The 21,183-nt window shown below is 49.0% G+C and overlaps 1 protein-coding gene across 2 annotated transcripts in view; it reads left to right on the top strand.

Moving 5' to 3' along the window:
- Positions 1–21,183, top strand: part of galnt17 (polypeptide N-acetylgalactosaminyltransferase 17) — a 512,955-nt gene that overhangs the window by 478,467 nt on the left and 13,305 nt on the right. For both annotated transcript variants that reach the window (XM_072469451.1, XM_072469452.1), the window contains exon 10: positions 19,977–20,144. In XM_072469451.1, the coding sequence (XP_072325552.1) occupies positions 19,977–20,144 (168 nt within the window). The remainder of the gene's footprint in view (positions 1–19,976; positions 20,145–21,183) is intronic.

Raw genomic sequence — 21,183 nt, 5'->3', positions numbered from 1 at the left:
AACATCTATTAGACCTTCCACTAATTTTCTCTGCCCCAGTGGGAAAAAAACATCGCATTTACAGCCTTTATATACCAGTGCAATCCCTCACCCCTGGTATTATTCAAGTGAATATTCATTGTACCCATCCTGAGGCTTTAATATCCTTTTTTTAATGAAAAGTGTCCAACTGTGGCCTAACTGATGTCTTGTACAAATTGCACATTGGTTTCTTGCTTTTATATTCATTGCTTGATATGCAATTTCTAGAACTCATTGCCTTTTTAAAGCAATAATGTATTTGGTTCGGTTTAGTGCTCACTTTGAACATCAGCAATTAATTTTATGTAGTTTGTACATTGTGAGGGCATTTATGTCTTGGAAAATTGTTTCAGGACTTCAGTGTTAAAATAACCATTCTCGTCCTTATCTGATTGGAAGTTAATCAACAAATGTTTTGGTTGTCTGGGGCTCCTGTGAGTTCGATCCCTAACTATCCAAACTAACACAGACTGAACTTCTTGATATTCTGCACTGCGTTTGTATTTTTAAAAAATGTGCAAGTCAACTGATTGAGCTCTTGCATGAAGGTTTCCAAAAGTGGCTTCCAGATTGCTATGGTTATCTCTTCAAGTCTCAGCTTTCTTAGTTTAAATCTAAAGCTTTTGTAGTGATATGTATAATGAAGGGAGTGTAAAGGGTTAACAAGGTGATGTTCATGGGCGGGATTCTCTGACCCCCCGCCGGGTCGGTGAACCGCCGGGGGCTGGCGTGAATCCCGCCCCCGCCAGTTGCCGAATTCTCCGGCACCGGATATTCGGCGGGGGCGGGAATCGCGCCGCGCCTATTGGCGCCCCCCCCCCCCCCGGCGATTCTCCGGCCCGGATGGGCCGAAGTCCCGCTGCTGGAATGCCTGTCCTGCCGGCGTGGATTAAACCACCTCTCTTACCGGCGGGACACGGCGGCGCGGGCGGGCTCCGGTGTCCTGGGAGGGGCGATCTGGCCCCGGGGGGTGCCCCCACGGTGGCCTGGCCCGCGATCGGGGCCCACCGATCCACGGGCAGGCCTGTGCCGTGGGGGCACTCTTTTCCTTCCGCCTTCGCCATGGTCTCCACCATGGCGGAGGCGGAAGAGACCCCCTCCACTGCCCATGCGCGGGGATGCCGTGAGCGGCCGCTGACGCTCCCGCGCATGCGCCGCCCGGCAATGTCATTTCCGCGCCAGCTGGCGGGGCACCAAAGGCCTTCCCTGCCAGCTGGCGGGGCGGAAATTATTCCGGCGCATGTCTAGCCCCTCAAGGTGAGGGCTCGGCCCCTCAAGATGCGGAGGATTCCGCACCTTTGGAGCGGTGCGATGCCGGACTGATTCGCGCCGTTTTTGGCTTCGGTCGGCGGACATCGCGCCGATTGAGGAGAATTCCGCCCCATGTTTCTCAACACTAGAAAGCACCACAAAGTAATCATATAAATATACTGAGATTCCTGGGATTCTGGCAGAAGGTGTTTGTGGCAGATTAAGACAGATCATAGAATTTACAGTGCAGGAGGTTGTTCATTATATTAAAGAGAGATTAAGACAGCAGAGTTAGATATTATGGCCAGGATTCTCTCACCCCGCGGCCCAGCCGGAGAATCATCGGGACCGGCGCGAATCGCACCAGGCTGCCCCGACACTGGTCCGCCAATTCTCTGGAGCACGGAGAATTGGCACCATTGGCGCCGGCGGGGTCGGGGCGGTGCCGGTTTGGGGGCCGTTCTACGGGGCCCCCTCCGGCGATTCTCGCCCGGGAGGGGGCGACTGGCCACGCTGAAAAAGCCGAGTCCCGCCGGCGCCGTCGACAAGTGCTCTTTCCCGGCGGGACCTCAGCGTGGATGCATCTGGGGGTGGCCTGGTGGGGGGGGGATCCGACCCCAGAGAGGGGGCCTCAGCTGTGGCCTGGCCCGCAATCGGGGCCTACCGATCAGCGGGCCGGCCTCTTGTGCTGGGGGTCTCTTTTGTTCTGCGCCGGCCCCTGTAGCCCTATGCTCTGTTGAGTCAGGGCCGGCGCGGAGAAGGGAGCCACCGCGCATGCACGGCAATTGCGCCGGTCCCACTGCGCCTGCGTGCATTGGCGCCGGTGCCACTGCGCATGCGCACACCCCGCGGCGCCCATCTGACGCCGGGATCGTCAGCTGGAGCGGCGTGGGCGCTCCAGTGCCGTGCTGGTCCCCTGTAGGGGTCAGAATTTCTGCTCCTGAGGCCATGTTGACGCTGTCGAGAAACGCGCCGGCATTTACGACTGCGTCAACACTTAGCCTCAGGATCAGAGAATCCCGCCCTATAGATTTCTGTGGCATAGATTTAATACTGTTATTTTCTTAGCTATTACTTAGTAAGGTGTGCGAATAATTTAAAGTAGTGTGAATAAACAAGCTCTGTTTGATATACATAGCTTGATGTTCTTTGTCAGCACTACAACTTTTAGCCATCTTGAGGGACTCCACTGAGAACATCACAGCTTTGTGTGGAAATATCGGGTTGCAATAACTGGCCACCAAGGGACTAACAACTATAAAGATTTATTGATAATACTGACCAGCTCTTAGGTGCTGTGTGACTGCCTACGCCCAGGGGAGGACCCGCACACTCCCAAAACGTGACCCCTTTTTGTACCCGCGTCATCCCAGCGTCCTTGTGACCACCTGATCTATTCTTTGGTTTGCTTAATGACTGGTGTGGAACCGTATTGTGAAGAGAGCATCAATGGAGTTGATGCTCAAGACTGATGTGAATCCAAATGTTGGCTCCTTGGTGTTGACCTAGTTTCAATGTATGCTCAGGGGTGATATAGGTATCACAATGAGCTCCTTTCAGCCGCTCCAGGACATTTCAGAAATGTCTTTCCTGTGCGAAGGAACACTTAATTAACGTGTTGTATCTCAATTACAGTTAGAGCAGCCAGGCAGAAACTGCAATCAGAATCACCTCATCATTAATGTCAGGCTCTGACAAATGGGGATAGCAGAATGATTACACCTTAACTGAGACTCCCATGAGCTTAACAGCTTGATTATCAAAACAGGTGATGCCTTCTTCTGAGTGAGATTGCAGGACATAGTCTAAGTTTCCATTTCCAAAGACAAATCCTGGCTGATGTGTGAATCCAGTAAATTTCACTTACCCATATTCACTCGTAAAGGCTAAGCTGGTAGGATGTCTGTCCCTAAGTCAGAACGTTGGGGGCTAAAGACCCGATCCAGAGACCAGGGCGCCAATTCTGTGCTGAAACCTCTGTGAGTACTGAAGGATTTCTGCATTGCTGGGAGTATATCCATCAAAGTATGTATTAAACCAAGGTTCTTAAATGGGTGTTAAAGATCTCAGGGCACTATTTGAAGAAGAGTCGGGGGAGCACTCCCTGACGATATCTATCCATTAATCAATATCACTAGAACAGATTATTTGGTCTGTGCGGTGGAGAGAGCTGGCTGTGTGCTATTTCGCTACCATGTTTCCTACATTACAAAAATAACTACATTTCATTGGCAGTATAGCATTCTGAGGTCATGAAAAAACACTGATAACACAGCATAAACAGCAATATTATCACGTTGTTACGGTGACATCTTCAATTGCTCAGTTATGTGTTGATGGAATTTAGGGAAGACACACAACGGCGTCTGTTCGGGTACACTGAGGAAGAATTCAGAATGTCGATTCATCTAACAAGCACGTCTTTCGGCACTTGTGGGGGGGGGGGGGGTGAGGAGTGCCCAGGTGGGGTCTGCGCGGACGTGGGAGAACTTGCAGACTCTGCACAGACAGTGACCCGGGCCGGGAGACGGCCCCGCGTCCCTGGCTCTGTGGAGCAGCGGTGCTGGCCACTGTGCTATCATGCCGCCCCAAAGGTTAGAGGTTAGGTTAGGTGGGGTTACTGGGTTAAGGGGATAGGGTGGGGGCTTGACCCTAGGTAAGGTACCCTTTCAGAGGACATGTGCAGACTCGATGGGCCAAATGGCCTCCTTTTGCACTGGGGTGATTCTATTCTATGATTCTATGAATCTGAACCTTTTTCTAGTCTTGCGCCACATTTGGGATAAACCTGGAATTGTGACTTCAGCCGTTTTTACTCAATTCATTCTGAGTGGACAAGGACAGTTAGCGTGAGGAAGTTCACCACACTTCTATTTCATTGCAGCTTGTAACTACATAGGCCTCTTGGAGAATCTGTAGGGAACCCACTGCCCCACCCCCACCCCTTGCCACACATCACCTTCACAGAGGTTCTAAGAGCTGTGAGTTCTCTCAGACGCATCAAGCTAATGTTATTCCATCCGTTGGGCTCCAGTTTCCTCGAGTTGGTTTTGTTGGTGTAATCATCTGGACAAGACTAAACACAGGGCTTCTATAACTTCACATCGCATCCACAGTGTGCCCTTATAGATGGTGAAAGGTACCCAGCATCCGTGGCTTGGCAGAGCAAAGAATCTGTCACATCGGCTCATCTTCCATGCCACCTAGTTGCTTCACTCAACGGGCTTGTCAGTACTCAGAAGGCTGGCAATATCCAGACAGCTACTACAATGACATAAATGGTGCCGATACTTGCAGGAACATCTTTTGACACGATGAAGAATTAGCCAATACCAGCCACCAGCTGCCTTCTCATTTCCTTCTCTTGTGACAGCAATACCCGGATGAAGCACTGGCACTGGGATAATGTTTAACTGGCTGTCACCGTACATTGTCGCCAAGGGAAAGTACGAGGACAACAAACTTAGACCACTCAAGTAAAACTTACTTTTCAGCAATACATTTGCCAGATTTACAACTTAACTTAGTGCTGAGAGTACATTTAGTTCATTGACCTCCCCTTTACTTATGCACACGAGTGGGGATGCATGCATAGTGGATAGGTTACAGAAGAGATCACAAGGTTATGTGAAATTAGTGTGCCAGTAATGGAGAGCTTGGAGCCGGAATTCTTATGCTGAGAGGCTCCCAGTTTTTCAGAAAGCTCAATAATTGTTGGTGGATTGACCAGGTATGGAGCTGCACCAGGGAAGCTGGTGAATTCTGAGGACGATACGGAGCCGAAATTTACTCATCCCCCCCCTCCCCCCCAGATTGGTTGGCAGGCAGGAAGCGTAAAACATGGCAGAATGGCATGGCCTCCATTCTTGTCACCCCTGCTGCAATGTTGCATGTGATGGCGAAGATGTTGGATGACCCACCCACCTATGGTCAATTGAGGCCTTTAAGTGGCCAATTGAGTTTTCCCACAGCGGTCTACACCCATTGGGAAACCTAACAGCTTTCACTGCTCACTCTGGTGGTGGGCAAGGGGGGGTGGGCACGACCCAGCAAACAACCCTCCTCGTCACATTCATCAGGACCTGCCAGCCTGGCCCCAGCAATAATGCCCATCCCACCTGCATCAATGTCCAGCTCCAGCGCCAAACGTCGTTGGGGGCTGGGTGCAGACCCATCCGTGGGCACAGTGCCCGGTGACGTTGTTGGTGTCCGAAAGCTGGCAACTGTTTGATTGACCTGCAACTTCCGGAATGGAAAGCCCGGTTGAAGCCAATTGATGATCTGTTGACCATTAAATTGCTTTGGGACAAGCCGGGTTTACATAGGAGCGGGGAGGGGGTGTTACAGGGATACTGTGCAATGTAAAATTCTGCCTAGTGCTGTTGCCCCTAAACCTAGAGGCCCTGATGAGGCTTGCTCCATGGAGTAGGACAAACCCTCTGCTTCTGTTACGACACGCTGGAACAGTATGTGGTCAATTCCAGCCCCACTTGACGCGAAGTGGCAACAAGGTTTAAATTAGCTTTTATTTTTAAATACCCGATGTTTTCGGTTGCCCAATAACTACAGTCACCAGGTTAATAAATTTAAACACAATTAACTTTTTATTATCAATAGTAACTCGAATTAAATAGGCAACAAACACAACTGGTTATCTGCTATCTAATCTCTAACACCCACCTTTGTAACTCACCCCACCCTCTACACACAGAGACAAACAAACACAGAGGGAAAGAGGGGGTAAAATAGTGATGAAAGCAAAAGGATAAGAGTCTATGTCTCAGATGGACGATGGACATCTTTTATTGAAAGCTAGAATCCTGACAGTGCAGAAGGAGGCCATTCGGCCCATCAAGTCTGCACTGATCTTCCGAACGAGCACCCTACCTAGGCCCTCGGCCCACTCTCCCGCCCTATCCCCAGAACCCCACTTAACCTTTGGACACTAAGGCGCAATTTAGCATGGCCAATCCACCTAACCTGCACATCTTTGGACTGTGGGAGGAAACCGGAGCACCCGGAGGAAACCCCCGCAGACATGGGAGGAACAGGCAAACTCCACACAGACACCCTGGAATCGAACCGTGTCTCTGGCGCTGTGGGGCAGCAGTGCTAACCACTGTGCCACCGTGTTGCCTGCCTTCCAGTTAGTTTCTTCAGTCTAGACTTTCAGATGGATGTTATCTTTTCTTTCAGCTTTGATTTTCACAGTAGACTCACAGAAATAGCAGGCAGCCAGCATTCGAGAGAGGTGAAACAGACAGCCTTTTTCAGGGTCTAGAAGCTTCTGCCTTCAAACAATAGACAGCAGAGCAGAGAGGGAAAGTTGCTTCCACTTTGAGGGTCCAGTGGCTTCTCCTGGATTCTCTCCTAATAACTGCACCTGACAGGAATCAATCTCTGTCGGGTGCCAGGCAGAATACTGTCCTTGGCCAATCCATTGACCACCAGCCAACCAGTCGAAACAAAGCCCTCCAATCTCTTGGATGCCATAAAGTGTGGATTCTTCTGCTCAAAATATAATACTTTATAACACAGTGTACTATTTTGACACTTTGAGTTCCTTACATCCTCACCTCGATTTAAAGGTATGTCTCCATTAATGATTCATGGACCGAAAACGGTAAAGACAAAATTAAAGAAATTGGAATCAAGGGAATCAACAGAAAAGGCCCTTATACTTCCCAATGCAATCCCATCAAAAACCTGTGGACGAACAGATCCCCAAAAAATCTCCTGCCCTCAGCTTCCTGCCCATGGATCAGATACACAGGAGCATCATATCAGCCCAATAAGAGTCTTTACGATTGGCCCTTAATGCAAGGGAAGTTTAGGTTTTCTCACCGTACTTCAGCCTTTTCTTCATGTGTGCTGGAGGTCAACGGCATTGGATACTCATCCAGGGGCTTTTAGTGCATGTGTGGCAGCTAGAGGTTTTGCTGGAACTGAAGTTCATGTTGTTTAAAATCTGCCAGTTCCCAGATGTAGGGATGAAAACAAATGAGTAGCCACACACTCAAAGCTTTCAGTAACTGCGCTGTATAACAATGACACTGTTCATTTATTTAACTGGTTAACATGTAAATGACTGTGAGACAGGAAGCAAAATGGTTTTAGCAGCTTGTATCATTCATTTTCAAAATGATGATCTGAATTCTTTAAATATTGGAATTATAGAATGGAGGGGAAGGGTACCAAGATTTAAATTTTGACAATCATTTTCCTTACACTTGCATGTGGTGTAGAAGTATTTGGAAATTTCTAGCGGCTATTTAAAGTTGCTGGAGTCTACAAGGAATGGTGTGGCAGGTGCTCAAGGCCTTGGTCCTGACTTCAGGGGTTTTGGACATGGGTGCAATAGGATGCAACTGCTTTGGCCTACAGCATGACAGGGAGAATGAACAGAGGTGAAACAATCTGCTGGAAGAGGGAGGAGGAGGCGAGGGAGAAGATCTCCCAGCAGCCGCAGCCATATCCGTGCAGGATCACCAAAGCACAATGCTCCTGCTTCAACCTCAATGAGCAACAGTTTGTAAGGACATCCTTACTGAAATTGGATGCTCCAGCCACAGAACATGATGAGCACATCAATGCCTGTGAAGGTGGCCATAGCCTTGGACCTTTACTCATATGGGGCGGGATTCACCCCTACCCGGTGGGGCGGGGGGTCCCGGAGGGACAGAGTGAACCACTCCGGCGTCGGGTCGCCCCAAAGGCGTGGAATCCTCCACACCTTCAGGGGCTAGGCCCGCCCCGGAGTGGGTAGCACCCCGCCAGCCGGCGGGAAAGGGGCTTGGTGCCACGCCAACCGGCGCCGAAATTCATCCCCGCGCATGCGCAGAGGGATTAGCTTCCGCACCGGGAATGGCAGAGTACCACGGCCTCCGGTGCAGAACAATAGAGTGCCCCCACGGCACAGGCCCGCCCACGGATCGGTGGGCTCTGATCGTGGGCCAGGCCACCGTGGGGGCACCTCCCGGGGCCAGATCTCCACGCGCCCCCCCCAAGAACCCCAGATGCCCACCACTGCCGCCAGGTCCCGCCGGTAAGGGACCTACTCCAATTTACGCCAGCAGAACCGGCAACAGACGGGCGGGACTTCGGCCCATCGCGGGCCGGAGATTTCGGGCAGCCCTGGCGCCCATTGGTAGGGATTCTGCGCAAATAGTGGGGGCAGGAAAAAACGGCGCAAACCCTGGCGGGAACCACTCCAGCGTTGAGCCGCCCCAAAGGTGCGGAATCCTCCACATCTTCGGGGGCTAGGATGGCGCAGGAGTGGTTTGCGCCGCACCGGCTGGCATGAAGGGGCTTGGTGCCATGGCAACCAGCGCCAAAGGGCCTCCGCCGGCCGGCGCAGGTTGGCGCAAGCGCGGGAGGGCCAGCGTCTGCTGGCGTCATCCCCGCGCACGCGCAGGGGGGTTCATCTCCGCGTCGGCCATCGCGGATTGGTACAAGGCTGACACGGAGGACTAGAGTGCCCCCACGACACAGGCCCGCCCACGGATCGGTGGGCACCATGTAGAATTCGGGCGGCCCTGGGACCCATTGCGTCGCACTGGTCCCCGCCATTCTCCGAGGCGGGCAGCGCGATTCACACCGGGGCGATTTTGGGGGGGCCGGAGAATTTGGAGGACGGCGGGGGCGGGATTCACACCGACCCCCGGCGATTCTCCGACCCAGCAGGGGTTCGGAGAATCCCGCCCATTGAGTCGCGTCGGACCCCGCCATTCTCCGAGGCGGGTGGCGCGACTCATGCCGGGACCGTTTTTGGGGGGTGGGAGAATTAGGAGGATGGCGGGGCTGGGATTCACGCTGACCCCCGGCGATTCTCCCACCCGGCGGGGGGTCGGTGAATCCCGCCCCTGGTTCCTTCCACGTGATATTTACATCTCCAAGTTTGCCATCTGCTGTTACATAAGGGGCTCTGTGCAAAGAGAGCTGAACACTATGCATTTTCTCAGGACAGAGCGAATCAAGCGGACCAAGCACATGGCTTTGCGAGGATCGGAGGCTTCCCACAGTGCAGAGTGCTGTTGATTGCAGACACGTCACTTTGCAGGCGCCGCAGATGAACACTGAGATGTACCATAACCAAAAGAGATACTTCATCCTCAACGTCCAGTTCCTTTGTGATCATACTCAGAATGTTATGCAAGCGGATGCTGAGTATCATGTTAACAGTCATGGTGCCTTCATTCTGAAGCAGAGTGCTCTACCATCTGCATTGGAGCAATATCTGCACTGGGTGGCTAAGGGGTGGCATGAGCTAACTACTGACCACGTGGTTCGTGACTCCGGTGAGAAACCTCCAAGCACACATGCTACAAAAGACAGGCTGCCACGGGAAATGTGATCGTGCTGACACCTGGGCGCTTGACCAGTGCACTTGCTGCCTGTCCTGCTCTGGTGCAGCCGTGCAGTTCTCCACAGAGAACATGTTAAAGTTCTTCGCGCTCTGCTGTGTGTTGGACAAGCTTGCCATCTTGAGGGCAGTCCTTGACATCAGGGAAAGAGCAACCCACCGAGGAGCGGGAAGGGGAGCGCAGAAAGGAGGAGGAAGAGTAAGGGAGGAGTTTACCAATGCATCTTCTTCCGAGCTGGGCTGTCCATGATCAACTTATCCAACTCCAGTAGCAGAAATCACAGCCCCAATTCCCCCACTCAACAACAATAATTCCCATCTGACATTTCCCCTGCTATTGATGACAATACTGAAATAAAAATCACCACAAAACAAAGATTCCAAAATAAATTTATAAATAAAATCATCTAATATTTCATATAAGGGTTAACTAATCATCTTTTTCCTTGTTCTTTCAGAGAGAGGGAATCACCTGTTTTCCGTGTTCCTTTGTCACATGGTGTCATCCCAGTGTTAAGCCAGTGTTATCCCAAAGTTGTCCCAGTGATTGCAGCAAGGCGGGTGGAAGGTTTCACATGGCCTTCAGAATGACCTCAACCAACTCTGGCCCTAGAAGGCCAAGCTTCAGACTGCTTCATCTCAGCATGGGCAGCAGCAGTCCGGGCTGGCCGGCTGACAGGCAACAGCGAGGGCACTGACAGAGCCACAGCATTGGAAGATAAATGCTGAGTTTCCTGAGCGAGGTCTTGCTCCAGGGTGCCACTACTACTCCTCCGGCCTCATGTCGTATCGATCCTAACCATGTGCAGGGGGACAGATTGTTGAACTGCTGTGATGCCCTGCAAGCCCCTTTGCTCTCTGGTATCTGCAGCTATGATGGCAACAGCTGGGGCTTTCATAGCAGCAAGCTAAGCTTGACTGACTTCAGTCTGAGCTTCCAGTGTGGCACCAAGATGTTGGGCGACTCCTTGGGTGCCTTCTGCTTGTGTTGCAATGGAAGCTAAGACCATTGGTCCATCTGATGCTGCACCATGGCTGAGTCTACATGTCTTCTCAAGCAGTTAGCCTATACTTCCACTTTGGAAAGCATGGACTCTATGCTCTGTGCAAAACCCCATGCCAAGTTGGTGTTGGACTCCACCATGACTGCAAGCTTTCTGCCCACCAGCCTTTTTCTGTACTCTGCCCTGTTGAAGCCCTCATCTGAGCCCTTTGCAGCAGAACAGCTGTGCAGCCTCACTCCCTGTTGAACTGGCACCTGTAATATCTGAGTTCCCTGCCCTGGCTGCAGGTCACTTGTGCTCACTGCCTCCCCATGTGTGGATCCTATCTCGGTGTGAACGTGTATGATACAAGTCGGCACAGGAATGGCGCTGGTAGCTGCGGGTGCGAGGGTTAGCGACAGTGTTTCTTCTTTGCCACTGTCTTCCTGCTCTTCAACCTTCTTCTCTTCCACTTCTTCTTGGCCAGGTGAAAGGAGAATGGCTCAAGCGTAGGGTTATATTGAGAGGAAAGCAGTGGAAGTAGCATTCAGGTACAGTAGGTAATAAGGAAGACAAATAGAATTTTGGCCTTTACAGCTAAAGGAGTAGAGTATAAAAGTAGGGATGTGTTGCTTCAACTGTACAAGGCATTCGTGAGACCACACCTGGAGTACCGTGTGCAGTTTTGGTCCCCTTATATGAGGAGGGATGTAATTGCATTCAAAGCGGTTCAGAGGAGATTCAATAGTTTGGTACCAGGGATGAGGGTTTTGTCTTATGAAGAGAGATTGAGCAGTTTAGGCCTTTACTCTTTCGAGTTTAGAAGAATGGGAGGAGATCTAATTGAGGTAGATAAGATGATAAAAGGTATTGACAAAGTAGGCGTAGAGTGGATGCTTCCTCTAGTGGGACAATCTAGAACGAGGTGTCATATTTTTAGGATAAGGGATAGCAGATTTAAAACGGAGATGAGGAGGAATTACTTCTATCAAAGGGTTGTGAATCTGTGGAATACGCTACCCCAGAATGCAGTGGGTACCGCGACATTGAGTATATTTAAGGAGGAGATCGACAGATTTTTAATTAGTAATGGGCTGAAGGGTATTGGAGAACGGACAAGAAAGTGGAATTTATAATAATCTAATCTTTATTAGTTTCACAAGTAGGCCTACATTAAAACTGTAATGAAGTTACTGTGAAAATCCCCGAGTCGCCACACTCCGGCACCTCTTCGGGTACACTGAGGGAGATTTCACAATGTCCAATTCACTTAACAAGCCCCCCTTTCGGAACCTGTGGGAGGAAACCGGAACACCTGGAGGAAATCCACGCAGACACGGGGAGAAGGTGCAGACTCCACACAGACAGCGCCAGAATCGAACCCGAGTCCCTGGCGCTGTGAAGCAACAGTGCTATCCACTGTGCTACCGTGCCACTCGCTTGAGGCCAAAACAATGGCCATGGCCAATGCCGGAACGGGCTCGAGGGGCTGAACTTCCTATTCCTGCTCCTAGTTATTATGTTCTTAAGAGGTGCATGCTTACACCATCTGCAGCTTGAAAATCAGCAAAGATTGTGAGATGATGAGAAGATGGGATGTGAGAAGGAGATTTATTTATGAGCATACAATCAAATTTGATGGTTTTAGCCCCATGGTTAGCCTCAACCTCAGTCATGCCCAGTCTAACATTGCAGAGCACCATCTCCTCTACAGGCAGCCATGCTGATTAGGTACTGCTACCCCCAGTTGGACAACACACGTTGCAAGACAGACAGAGTGTGCCAGTGAGCTGGTAATGTGTGCAAGCTGTGAGATGTGGCTATAGGGACGTAAGATGGAGTTGTGAATGTGAGGTATAAGTTGTGATAGATAGAGATTGTTAGTGGGTGAATGAATGGGGCAGTGGTGAATTGAGCAGTTGGTGAGGTTGGTCGGTAAATTGGGCTGGAATTCTCCGTCGGTTCACACCGGTGAGATTCTCCTGTCCTGCTGCAGTTAATTAAATTTTGGTTGAGCGACAAATTTTCCATTCTCGCTGGCTGCGGTGGCGGGGTGAACTCGGATCGGAGAATCTCGTCCACGGTATTGGAAGATGAATTCACTGACCATGTCCACTCATGTGAGGTCATTAAACTTCTTACAGCACAGTAACCCGGTTCTCAGGTCTTCACTTCTTCATGTATCGACTGCGATGTCTCTCCGCTCCCGCTACCCTCTTAAAGTTTGTCTGGAGGGCGTTCTGGCTCTCTGTGGATGGAAGACACTTTTCCTGTCCACCTCCTGCACCAAGGCCTTTTGGCTCTAAGAACGTTGGAGCATGCTAACGGGCTTCCTGCGCCTTCAGTCAATTGCTTCAAATGCCTTCTCGACAACATCTAGTACTTGCTGCACCTCCCCTTTGGGTTCAGGCTGGTTTTAAGTGATGCAGGCTGACATTAATTGATGCTAACATCGTATAAAGTGGGTCCCCAGCTGAGTCGTGCAGCCACTCAACACAGACTTTAGTGCTGGACTGCACAAAACCATTGTTTAAATTAGCAGGGCGAACAAAGATTTTGTGTTGTTGGCACTGGAAGGAACAAGCAGAGGCTAATCATGCACCATGATTCCTGCGCCAGTTTTCAGCAACTATTGAATTCTTCCCCATGTTCTGTAGACGCTGTAGGTGAAAAGATAAGCATGGAACGTCACGAAGCATTGCAACTATTAAAGGATCTGCTCTTACGTACCCCAATAGCAAGATGTGCCACCTTCGGCTGTACCGGGCCCGGTGTCTCCATTCAATCTCAAACCTTTACTTTTATCTCATTTCAACAGGGGATATAATTTTGGGGTTCGATGCCCCAGGCTTAGGGAGAGAAAAATCAGCTTGGTGTTACCATACATTAAGTGCTGAATAGAAAGTATGGTAGTTTTTTGAGAAGTGGGGGGAGTTGATTTGGCTCTGATGCTCCTTCAGTGGAATTTCCAATCAACATTCACTGTCCAAGATGACAAATGAATACCGGACACAGCACCGGGCATCGCTGCACGTGGACGACCTATTGCTGTTTGTGTCGGACCCACTGGAGAGTATGGGTAGAATCACGGGTTTCTTGGAGCGATTTGGGGCCTTTACAGGCTACAAATTAGACGTAGGGAAAAGAGAGGTGTTCCCGGTGAATGCTGCGGGGTGGTGGGGAGAACCGGGGGACTCTGCCGTTTAAGTTGACAAGGGAGCGGTTTCGGTAGATAATAGATGAGTGAGCCACAACGCATAGGTGGCACCTGACGTTGTTGTGGACGAGGTCAAGGGGGATCTTAAGAGGTGTGATACACTGTACTTGACTTTGGTGCGGCGGGTGCAGATGGCGAAGATGAAAGTGCTGCCAAGGTTTCTGTTTGTGTTTCAGTCCCTCCCGATTTTTCTTCCCAAAGCATTTTTCCGGAAGGTGGATGGGCTAATCTGGGAATTTGTGTGGGCGAGGAAGGTGGCGAGGGTGAAGAGGGCTCTGTTGCAAAGGCAGATGCAGGGAGGGGTTGGCACTCCCAAAACTGAAGCATTACTGCTGGGCAGCGAATGCGGAGAAGGTGAGGTGATGGTGGGAGAGGGAGGAGGCAGAGTGCATCAGGCTGGAGGAGGAGTGTGGAAGGGCTCGAGTGTGAGGGTTCTGGTGACGGCCCCGTTGCCACTGCGGGGGGGGGGGGGGGAATGGGGGGGTGTATTGGCGGTGGAGGGAGGAGGAAGGATTGGTGCAGGTCAGAGTTATGTTCACAGACGACAGGTTTCTGGGGCTGGAGGAACTATCAGGAGAGGTACCAAGGGGGAGTGAGTTCAGGTACTGGCAGGTGTGGGATTTTGTGCGAAAGGAGCTGCCTTCGATCCCTCAGATACTGGAGCACACACTACTGGAGAAAATGCTGCTCCCAGATAAGGTGGGGGGGGGGGGCAGAATCTGGGATATATATGGGTGTTTGGGAGAGCAGAGCAAGGCATTAGTGAAAAAGATCAAGTGGATGTGGACGAGGAGCTGGGCGGGAGATAGGATGGGACTCTGGTGTGAGGTGATGCAGTGAGTGAATTCCACCTCCTCCGGTGCAATAATAAGTTTGATACAATTTAAAGTGGTTCATAGGGTCCACATGACTCGGGCTCGGATGAGTGGCTTTTTCTGGGGGTAACAATGGAAGCGAGAAGTGTGGGCGGGGACCAGCGAATCATGCCCACATGTCCTGGGTATGCGAGGGGTTGGAGAACTATTGGGAGGCGGTGCTCGGGATCCTATCCAGGGTAGTAGGGGTGAGGTGAAGCCGGACGCTATTTCAGCAACAAAGAAATATAACACACAGTCTGCTCTTTATCTGAAATGGATTAACATTCAGGCAATTGCATTGAAGCACAAGAGGCCAATAGCAATCGCTTGCTTTATATGATTGTTCCGATAACCTCAAAAGAGAATAGTTGCTGAAAAACTTCATAAAAGTGCAGGAACGGAGCTGTTTGATTTTTTTGTGACATAATTATTCCATGGGCGATCTATGTTACGGCCAGGTATGAGAGAGAACTGAAACTCTAATTCCCTTCCCTTGCTGTCCATCATCAGTTTGTTTCAAAAAGGAACATATGCATGTTTCTTAACCACTGAATGTGTGATCAATTTGAAAAATCAGCAGCAATCTATTGTGGGTTTAAATAAAGACGATTATTCATTCATACATTCACCCCGAAAGTGTAATGCTATGGCATTTACCCGGCACTCATACACACACATACACAAGGAAAATAAAAAGAATAGTGCACTTTTCCAAGCCATAAACAAAGGAATTGTTCATGATTTGCATGTTTAGCGGATCTTTGGAGAATGGACGCTCTGCAGACCTGGTGAAGAAAGTAGGCGGAAATCTCCTTTGCGATAGCCGGCCAATGGGGTTTCCTATTATGGGCGCTCACACACCGTCAGGAAATCCGCGGTCATGAGTGCTCTGCCGGCTAAACGGAAGATCCCGCCGGCAGAGAATCCAACCCCGTGTTTTGACTCCTGAAGGGTGGTATAGATGGATTTAATCACCAAAATTGTATATTAGGATTATTGCAGGATTCCCTCTAAAAGATGGATTTTCAGAGTGTAATGAAATTACTTTCCCCTTTCCAGGAAGTCGGGTTTCTGCGCTGGTGGATTTGGAAAGGAGCTGGCTGGGAGACCTTCCAATGTTGCAGGCTCCAGTTTGAAGGAATAGGTGTTGTTACCTTTGTTGGTGACGTTTATTGCCATGCGTTTTGCAGACTGACTGGTTCTTGCAGTAATAAGATTAATTATCCGAAAACAGTTTCAGTCATATGACCACATGATCAGTGCTTCTATTGTCACCCTAAGTCCACAAACAACAGAAAGTGTTAATTCCACAAACTGCTACACCTTGGTATGTTCATTCAAGGGAGGCGCTCCATCCATGCTCATTCAGTCAGCAACTTTCCAGAAATGTGTGATGCTTCTGAGTTGCTGCAAAAGTTGTAAAAGTTACTTGACCCACTTTAGAAGATGTTTGATGTCTCATTTTTAAAAAGAAAAGGCAGCTCCAAGAGAATTGACATTTAAAGTTATGCCTCTATTGGACGTGACACACGGAACGTTGGGCAAACATCCTCAGCAGTGATTTAACTTGTGGATGATGGCACCATCAACATAACCGTCTCATGTAAGGTTTCTCAGTTCCGTGCAGGCCCAATTAGCATTGATTTGTATATCTCACAGAAAAAACTATTAAGGATATAAAGAAAGAATTTGCGTTTGTATCGGGCTTTTCACAACATTAGATTGCTCAAAATACCTTGACAGCCAATGAAGTACTGTTCAAATGTAATTGCTGTTGTAACATGGGAAACAATGGAAACGATTCTATACAGATCCCGTATCAGCCTCCCCGAACAGGTGCCGGAATGTGGCAACTAGGGGCTTTTCACAGTAACTTCATTTGAAGCCTACTTGTGACAATAAGCGATTTTCATTTCATCATTGGCAAACCACACCTGGAGCAATGTATCAAGCTTTCATTCCCCAGCAAGGTTCGATTCCGGGCTTGGGTCACTGTCTGTGCGGAGTCTGCACATTCTCCCCGTGCCTCCATGGGTCTCCTCCGGCGTTCCAGTTTCCTCCCACAAGTCCCGAAAGACATGCTTGTGAGATGAATTGGACATTCTGAATTCTCCCTCAATGTACCCGAACAGGCGGCGGAGTGTCGACTAGGGGCGTTTCACAGTGACTTCATTGCAGTGTTAATGTCAGCCTACTTGTGACGCTAATAAAGATTATTATTATTCATAGGTGCAAGATATGGTGGCTTTGAAAATGATCGGAGGAGAGCCACAAGAATGTAGATCCCCAGTTACTCAGGCTCAAAGACCCTAGCTTGTTTGTTTCAGAGTAGCATAGACTTAGAGGTGATCTGATAGAGGTGAATAAAATAATTTAAGGTCTGTGGAGCTTGCCGAAAAATGGATTATTCCAGTTGAGGAATAAATGTTATCCAAGATGGGGCGGCAAGGGACCCAGGTTCAATTCCCGCCTTGGGTTACTGTCTGTGTGGAGTTTGTACGTTCTCCCCAATTCTGCATGGGTTCCCTCCGGGTGCTCCAGTTTCCTTCCACAGTCCAAAAATGTTCAGGTTAGGTGGATTGGACATGACAAATTGTCCAGGGATGTGCAGGTTAGGTTAAGGGGTTGTGGGGATAGATTGGAGTGCTCTTTCAGAGGGCTGGTGCAGGCTCGATGGGCCAAATGGCCTCCTTCTGCACTGTAGGGATTCTATGATTCTGTGATACAGGAGAGAACTCCAGTGTGTGGAATTGAATGGGATGCAGGGTAGAAAGATCACCAACGTTCGGTGCTAGGCAGTGGCTGCCCTCCTGTGGCTCAACTGAAGGTGAAAATTGTTCAGGAGCAAAGAAGATAACAGATCTGGTTGACTGCTGTTTCATGCTGTAACTGGTGCAGACAGACAGTCCATTCAGTGACTCAGTATGAGAATAATTGCTTGAAAATGCAAAAGCGATCGTAGGGTAATCAGAATTCGAGTTTCTTAAGATATATATTAGTTTGTATGCGTTGGTACACGAGGAATGCTATAGAAATGCAAGTTGTTGCTATGTGCATGCCAAGAGGAGATCAGTAGTGGAAAATGCCATTTGTTCAAATATAGTGAATAGCACTGCAACCATTATTATAGCATCAAATCAATGGACGATACAGTGACACATGGTGTAGAATAATACATAGGAGTTGTTGGCTTAATTCTTGCAACTCTACCGTTCTCAAATGTCTCACTTCCCAGCAAGCTTTTAGTTGAAACAATTTTTGTTACGACTCAAGAGTGTTGAATCGAGGGAAATTCTATAGGACCCAACTTGGGTATTTTAAAATGATCATGAAGGTTTTTTTAAAAAAAGTCAATGATGCAGCAGTTACTTGTCTCAACATGATGTACTTTTACAGCGAACAATGTAATTTATTTCTCGGCTAATGCTTTAATTCTTGAACTAAAGGATGTATCTGAATGACGCTTTGTTGAGGTCAGTTTTGTTGAACTCGGTGACAAATGATCCAATGCTGCCCTCTAATGTTAAATTGTGCACACTACAGAGACCGACTTAAGTTCTAAAATTGTACATGTGATAACGAAATGTTAACTGAACGCTGCTTCTGTTGTTTGCATATTAAGCACTTTGTTGTTTAAAAATTTATAAAATCAAAAAATAGTGCGCGATGGGTTCATTCCTAATCCTAAAGACGGAACGAAGTACCTTTGTCAGTAAGAGCTTACTCCCCTCTTAACAAAGAGGGAAGTATGTCTTTGCAGATACGTCAGTGCCTAATCATCCTGGGGAGGGTTTGGGCAGATATGTTATCCTGTTGTAATTGACCCTGTTTTCCCATGGAAATACCCTTTGCTATTTAAGATTTTTTTTCCTGTCAATTAATACAGTACAGCAGACAGGCCTCTGGGAGTGCCCTGAGTGAACATGTTAGGATACCTGGGGGTAGACTTTGATTCTCTGTTGTTTCCTGAGACCTTTGAAAAATGGACAGGGTCCTCTGTGGCTGAGAGCTGCAGGGCAGAGACTTTCATCTGACAGATTCAATTTCGTAATTCTCAGAAGAACAAGGCAGAAGCTTGTGCGAATTTGGCAGCCAGTGGGCAATGGAGCTTTTCTTGGTTTTGAAATGCCAAAACAAGTCCGCCAGATAAAGCTAGCAAGTGGTCTTCTGCTTTAGGGATCTGCTTCAGAAAGGAAGTGAGATATTTACACATACCACTTAATAGAGAAGAAAAATACAGCTCACCGTGTTCGCTGTTCATCTGCCTCATAAATAAAGTTGTGGCTCCGGTTTGTATTGGTAAGAGTGTTTACCCAGTCCATCCGGTTTTTACGTTCCCCGGTGTACATTTGAGTTAAATCCAACACCAAGCCTCACGTGAATGGCAGCAACAACAAGCGGGTAGCAAATGGGCATCTTAATGCAACTTGGTGATCCAGCCTGGTCAACTTCAGACTCCCTTGGGCGGGGAGCAGAACCAAGAGAGAAGGGCCCAGGCTGGCAGGGGTGCTCAGCGTTGAAATCGGGTTTTGTGGCTGGTCTTTTTGAGCAGATTCCAATGGCCCCTTTACAAATTCACAGAATTCTCACGGTGCAGAAGGAGGCGATTCGGCCCATCGTGTCAGCACTGTCTCTCCAAATGAGCATCATGGCTTAACGCCATTCCCCTGTCTTTTCCGCTCTACCCCTGCACATTGTTTCTATTCAAATAATCATCCAATGCATTCCTAAATGTCTCGATTGAACCTACCCCCCAGGTGAGGAAGGAGCAGTGCTCCGAAAGCTAGTGTTTGAAACAAACCTGTTGGACTTTAACCTGGTGTTGTAAGACTTCTTACTGTGCTCACCCCAGTCCAATGCCGGCATCTCCACATCGTGGTGGTTATTGACATGGGAACCTTGACAGTGAGCACTGGAAGACTATTCAACACTGGGTTCTCATAGCCAAGCCTGATTCTTTCCTTAATCCACAGGTGCAGTTCCAGTGGGGGATCATTGGACAGCAACAGGAGATTAGGACTGTGATTTATTTTTCTCTCTCTATCCCAGCAGCTTAAATTGAGGTTAATTGCCATGTTGGTGTACGCCTGCCCTATTGAGATCAAAGCACCTGATCTTCCTGCTTTACGCAGTTCAGCAAACAGCAGGGGGGCCTCGCTGAGCAATGGGGTAATTTTATGTTTCAGGCATCTAGTCAAAGCGAAATAGACGTTGCTAATAAGCAATAGTCAAATCGCAGCCTCCTTTTCCCACTGAAATCAGCAGTTATGTGATTCCTTTTTCAGCTGGTGAGGTACACGACTGATCGATATCTGTACCTCGGATCCCTGGGGTCCACGGTCCTGATGTCAGACACACGCTGCCTAGTGGACAATAAGAAAAGACGACATCCTCAGCTTCTCGATTGTGAAAAAGTGAAAAATGTTTACCAGAAGTCCTGGCGTTTTGTGCAGGTTAGTGGTTAGCTTGAAGCACCCCTGTGCTGGTGCTGTCGCCCTCAATAACTGAAACATTGCAGAAATAGAAATCGCATAACCAATGTCTTATATTCTTACAGAAGAGGAGCTAACACCGCGGAGGTGTGTGTGTGTGTGGGGGGGCCGGGGGGCTAATTTTCTAAATGTTTGCATCTAAATGTGGAACTGCACCAGAGGTTGTGCATTGGCAAAAATCTCACCAGCATCAGTCCATGGACAGAATGTTACCATAAGACATAGGAGCAGAATTAGGCCATTCGGCCCCTTGAGTCTCCTCCGCCATTCGATCATGGCTGATATGTTTCTCATCCCCATTCTTCTGCCTTCTCTCCGTAACCCCTGATTCCCTTATTAATCAAGAGCCTATTTATCTCTGTCTCAAAGACAGTGACTTGGCCTCCACAGCCTTTGGCGGCAATGAGTTCCACAGATTCATCACCATCTGGCTGAAGACATTCCTCCCCATCTCAGTTTTAAAGGATCATGCTTGCAGTCTGAGGCTGTGCCCTCGGGTTCTAGTCTCTCCTGCTAAATAAACCTTTTATTGTCACAAGTAGGCTTACATTAACACTGCAACGAAGTCACTGGGAAAAGCCCCCAGTCGCCACATTCCGGTTCCTGTTCGGGTACACAGAGGGAGAATTCAGAATTCTCAGCTGGTACAGGAATTGAACCCGTGCTGCTGGTCTTGTTCTGCATCATAAACCAGCTGTCTAGCCCACTGAGCTAAACCAGCCCCTAGTGGAAACATCTTCTCCACGTCCACTCTATCTAGGCCTCTCAGTATCCTGTACATTTCAGTGAGATCCCCCCTCATCCTTCTAAACTCCATCGACCCCCTCCAAAGCCAACACATCCTTCCATAGATACGGGGCCCAAAACCGCTCACAATATTCCGAATGGGTTCTAATCAGAACCTGATACAGCCTCAGCAGTACATCCCTGCTCTTATATTCTAGCCCTCTCGAAATGACTGTTGATATTGCATTTGCCTTCCTAACTGCTGACTGAACTT

The sequence above is a fragment of the Scyliorhinus torazame genome, chromosome 12, assembly GCF_047496885.1.
Source record: "Scyliorhinus torazame isolate Kashiwa2021f chromosome 12, sScyTor2.1, whole genome shotgun sequence".
NCBI lineage: Eukaryota > Metazoa > Chordata > Chondrichthyes > Carcharhiniformes > Scyliorhinidae > Scyliorhinus > Scyliorhinus torazame.
The sequence above is the reverse complement of the archived record's forward strand: the minus strand, read 5'-3'. Positions and strand labels throughout refer to the sequence as shown.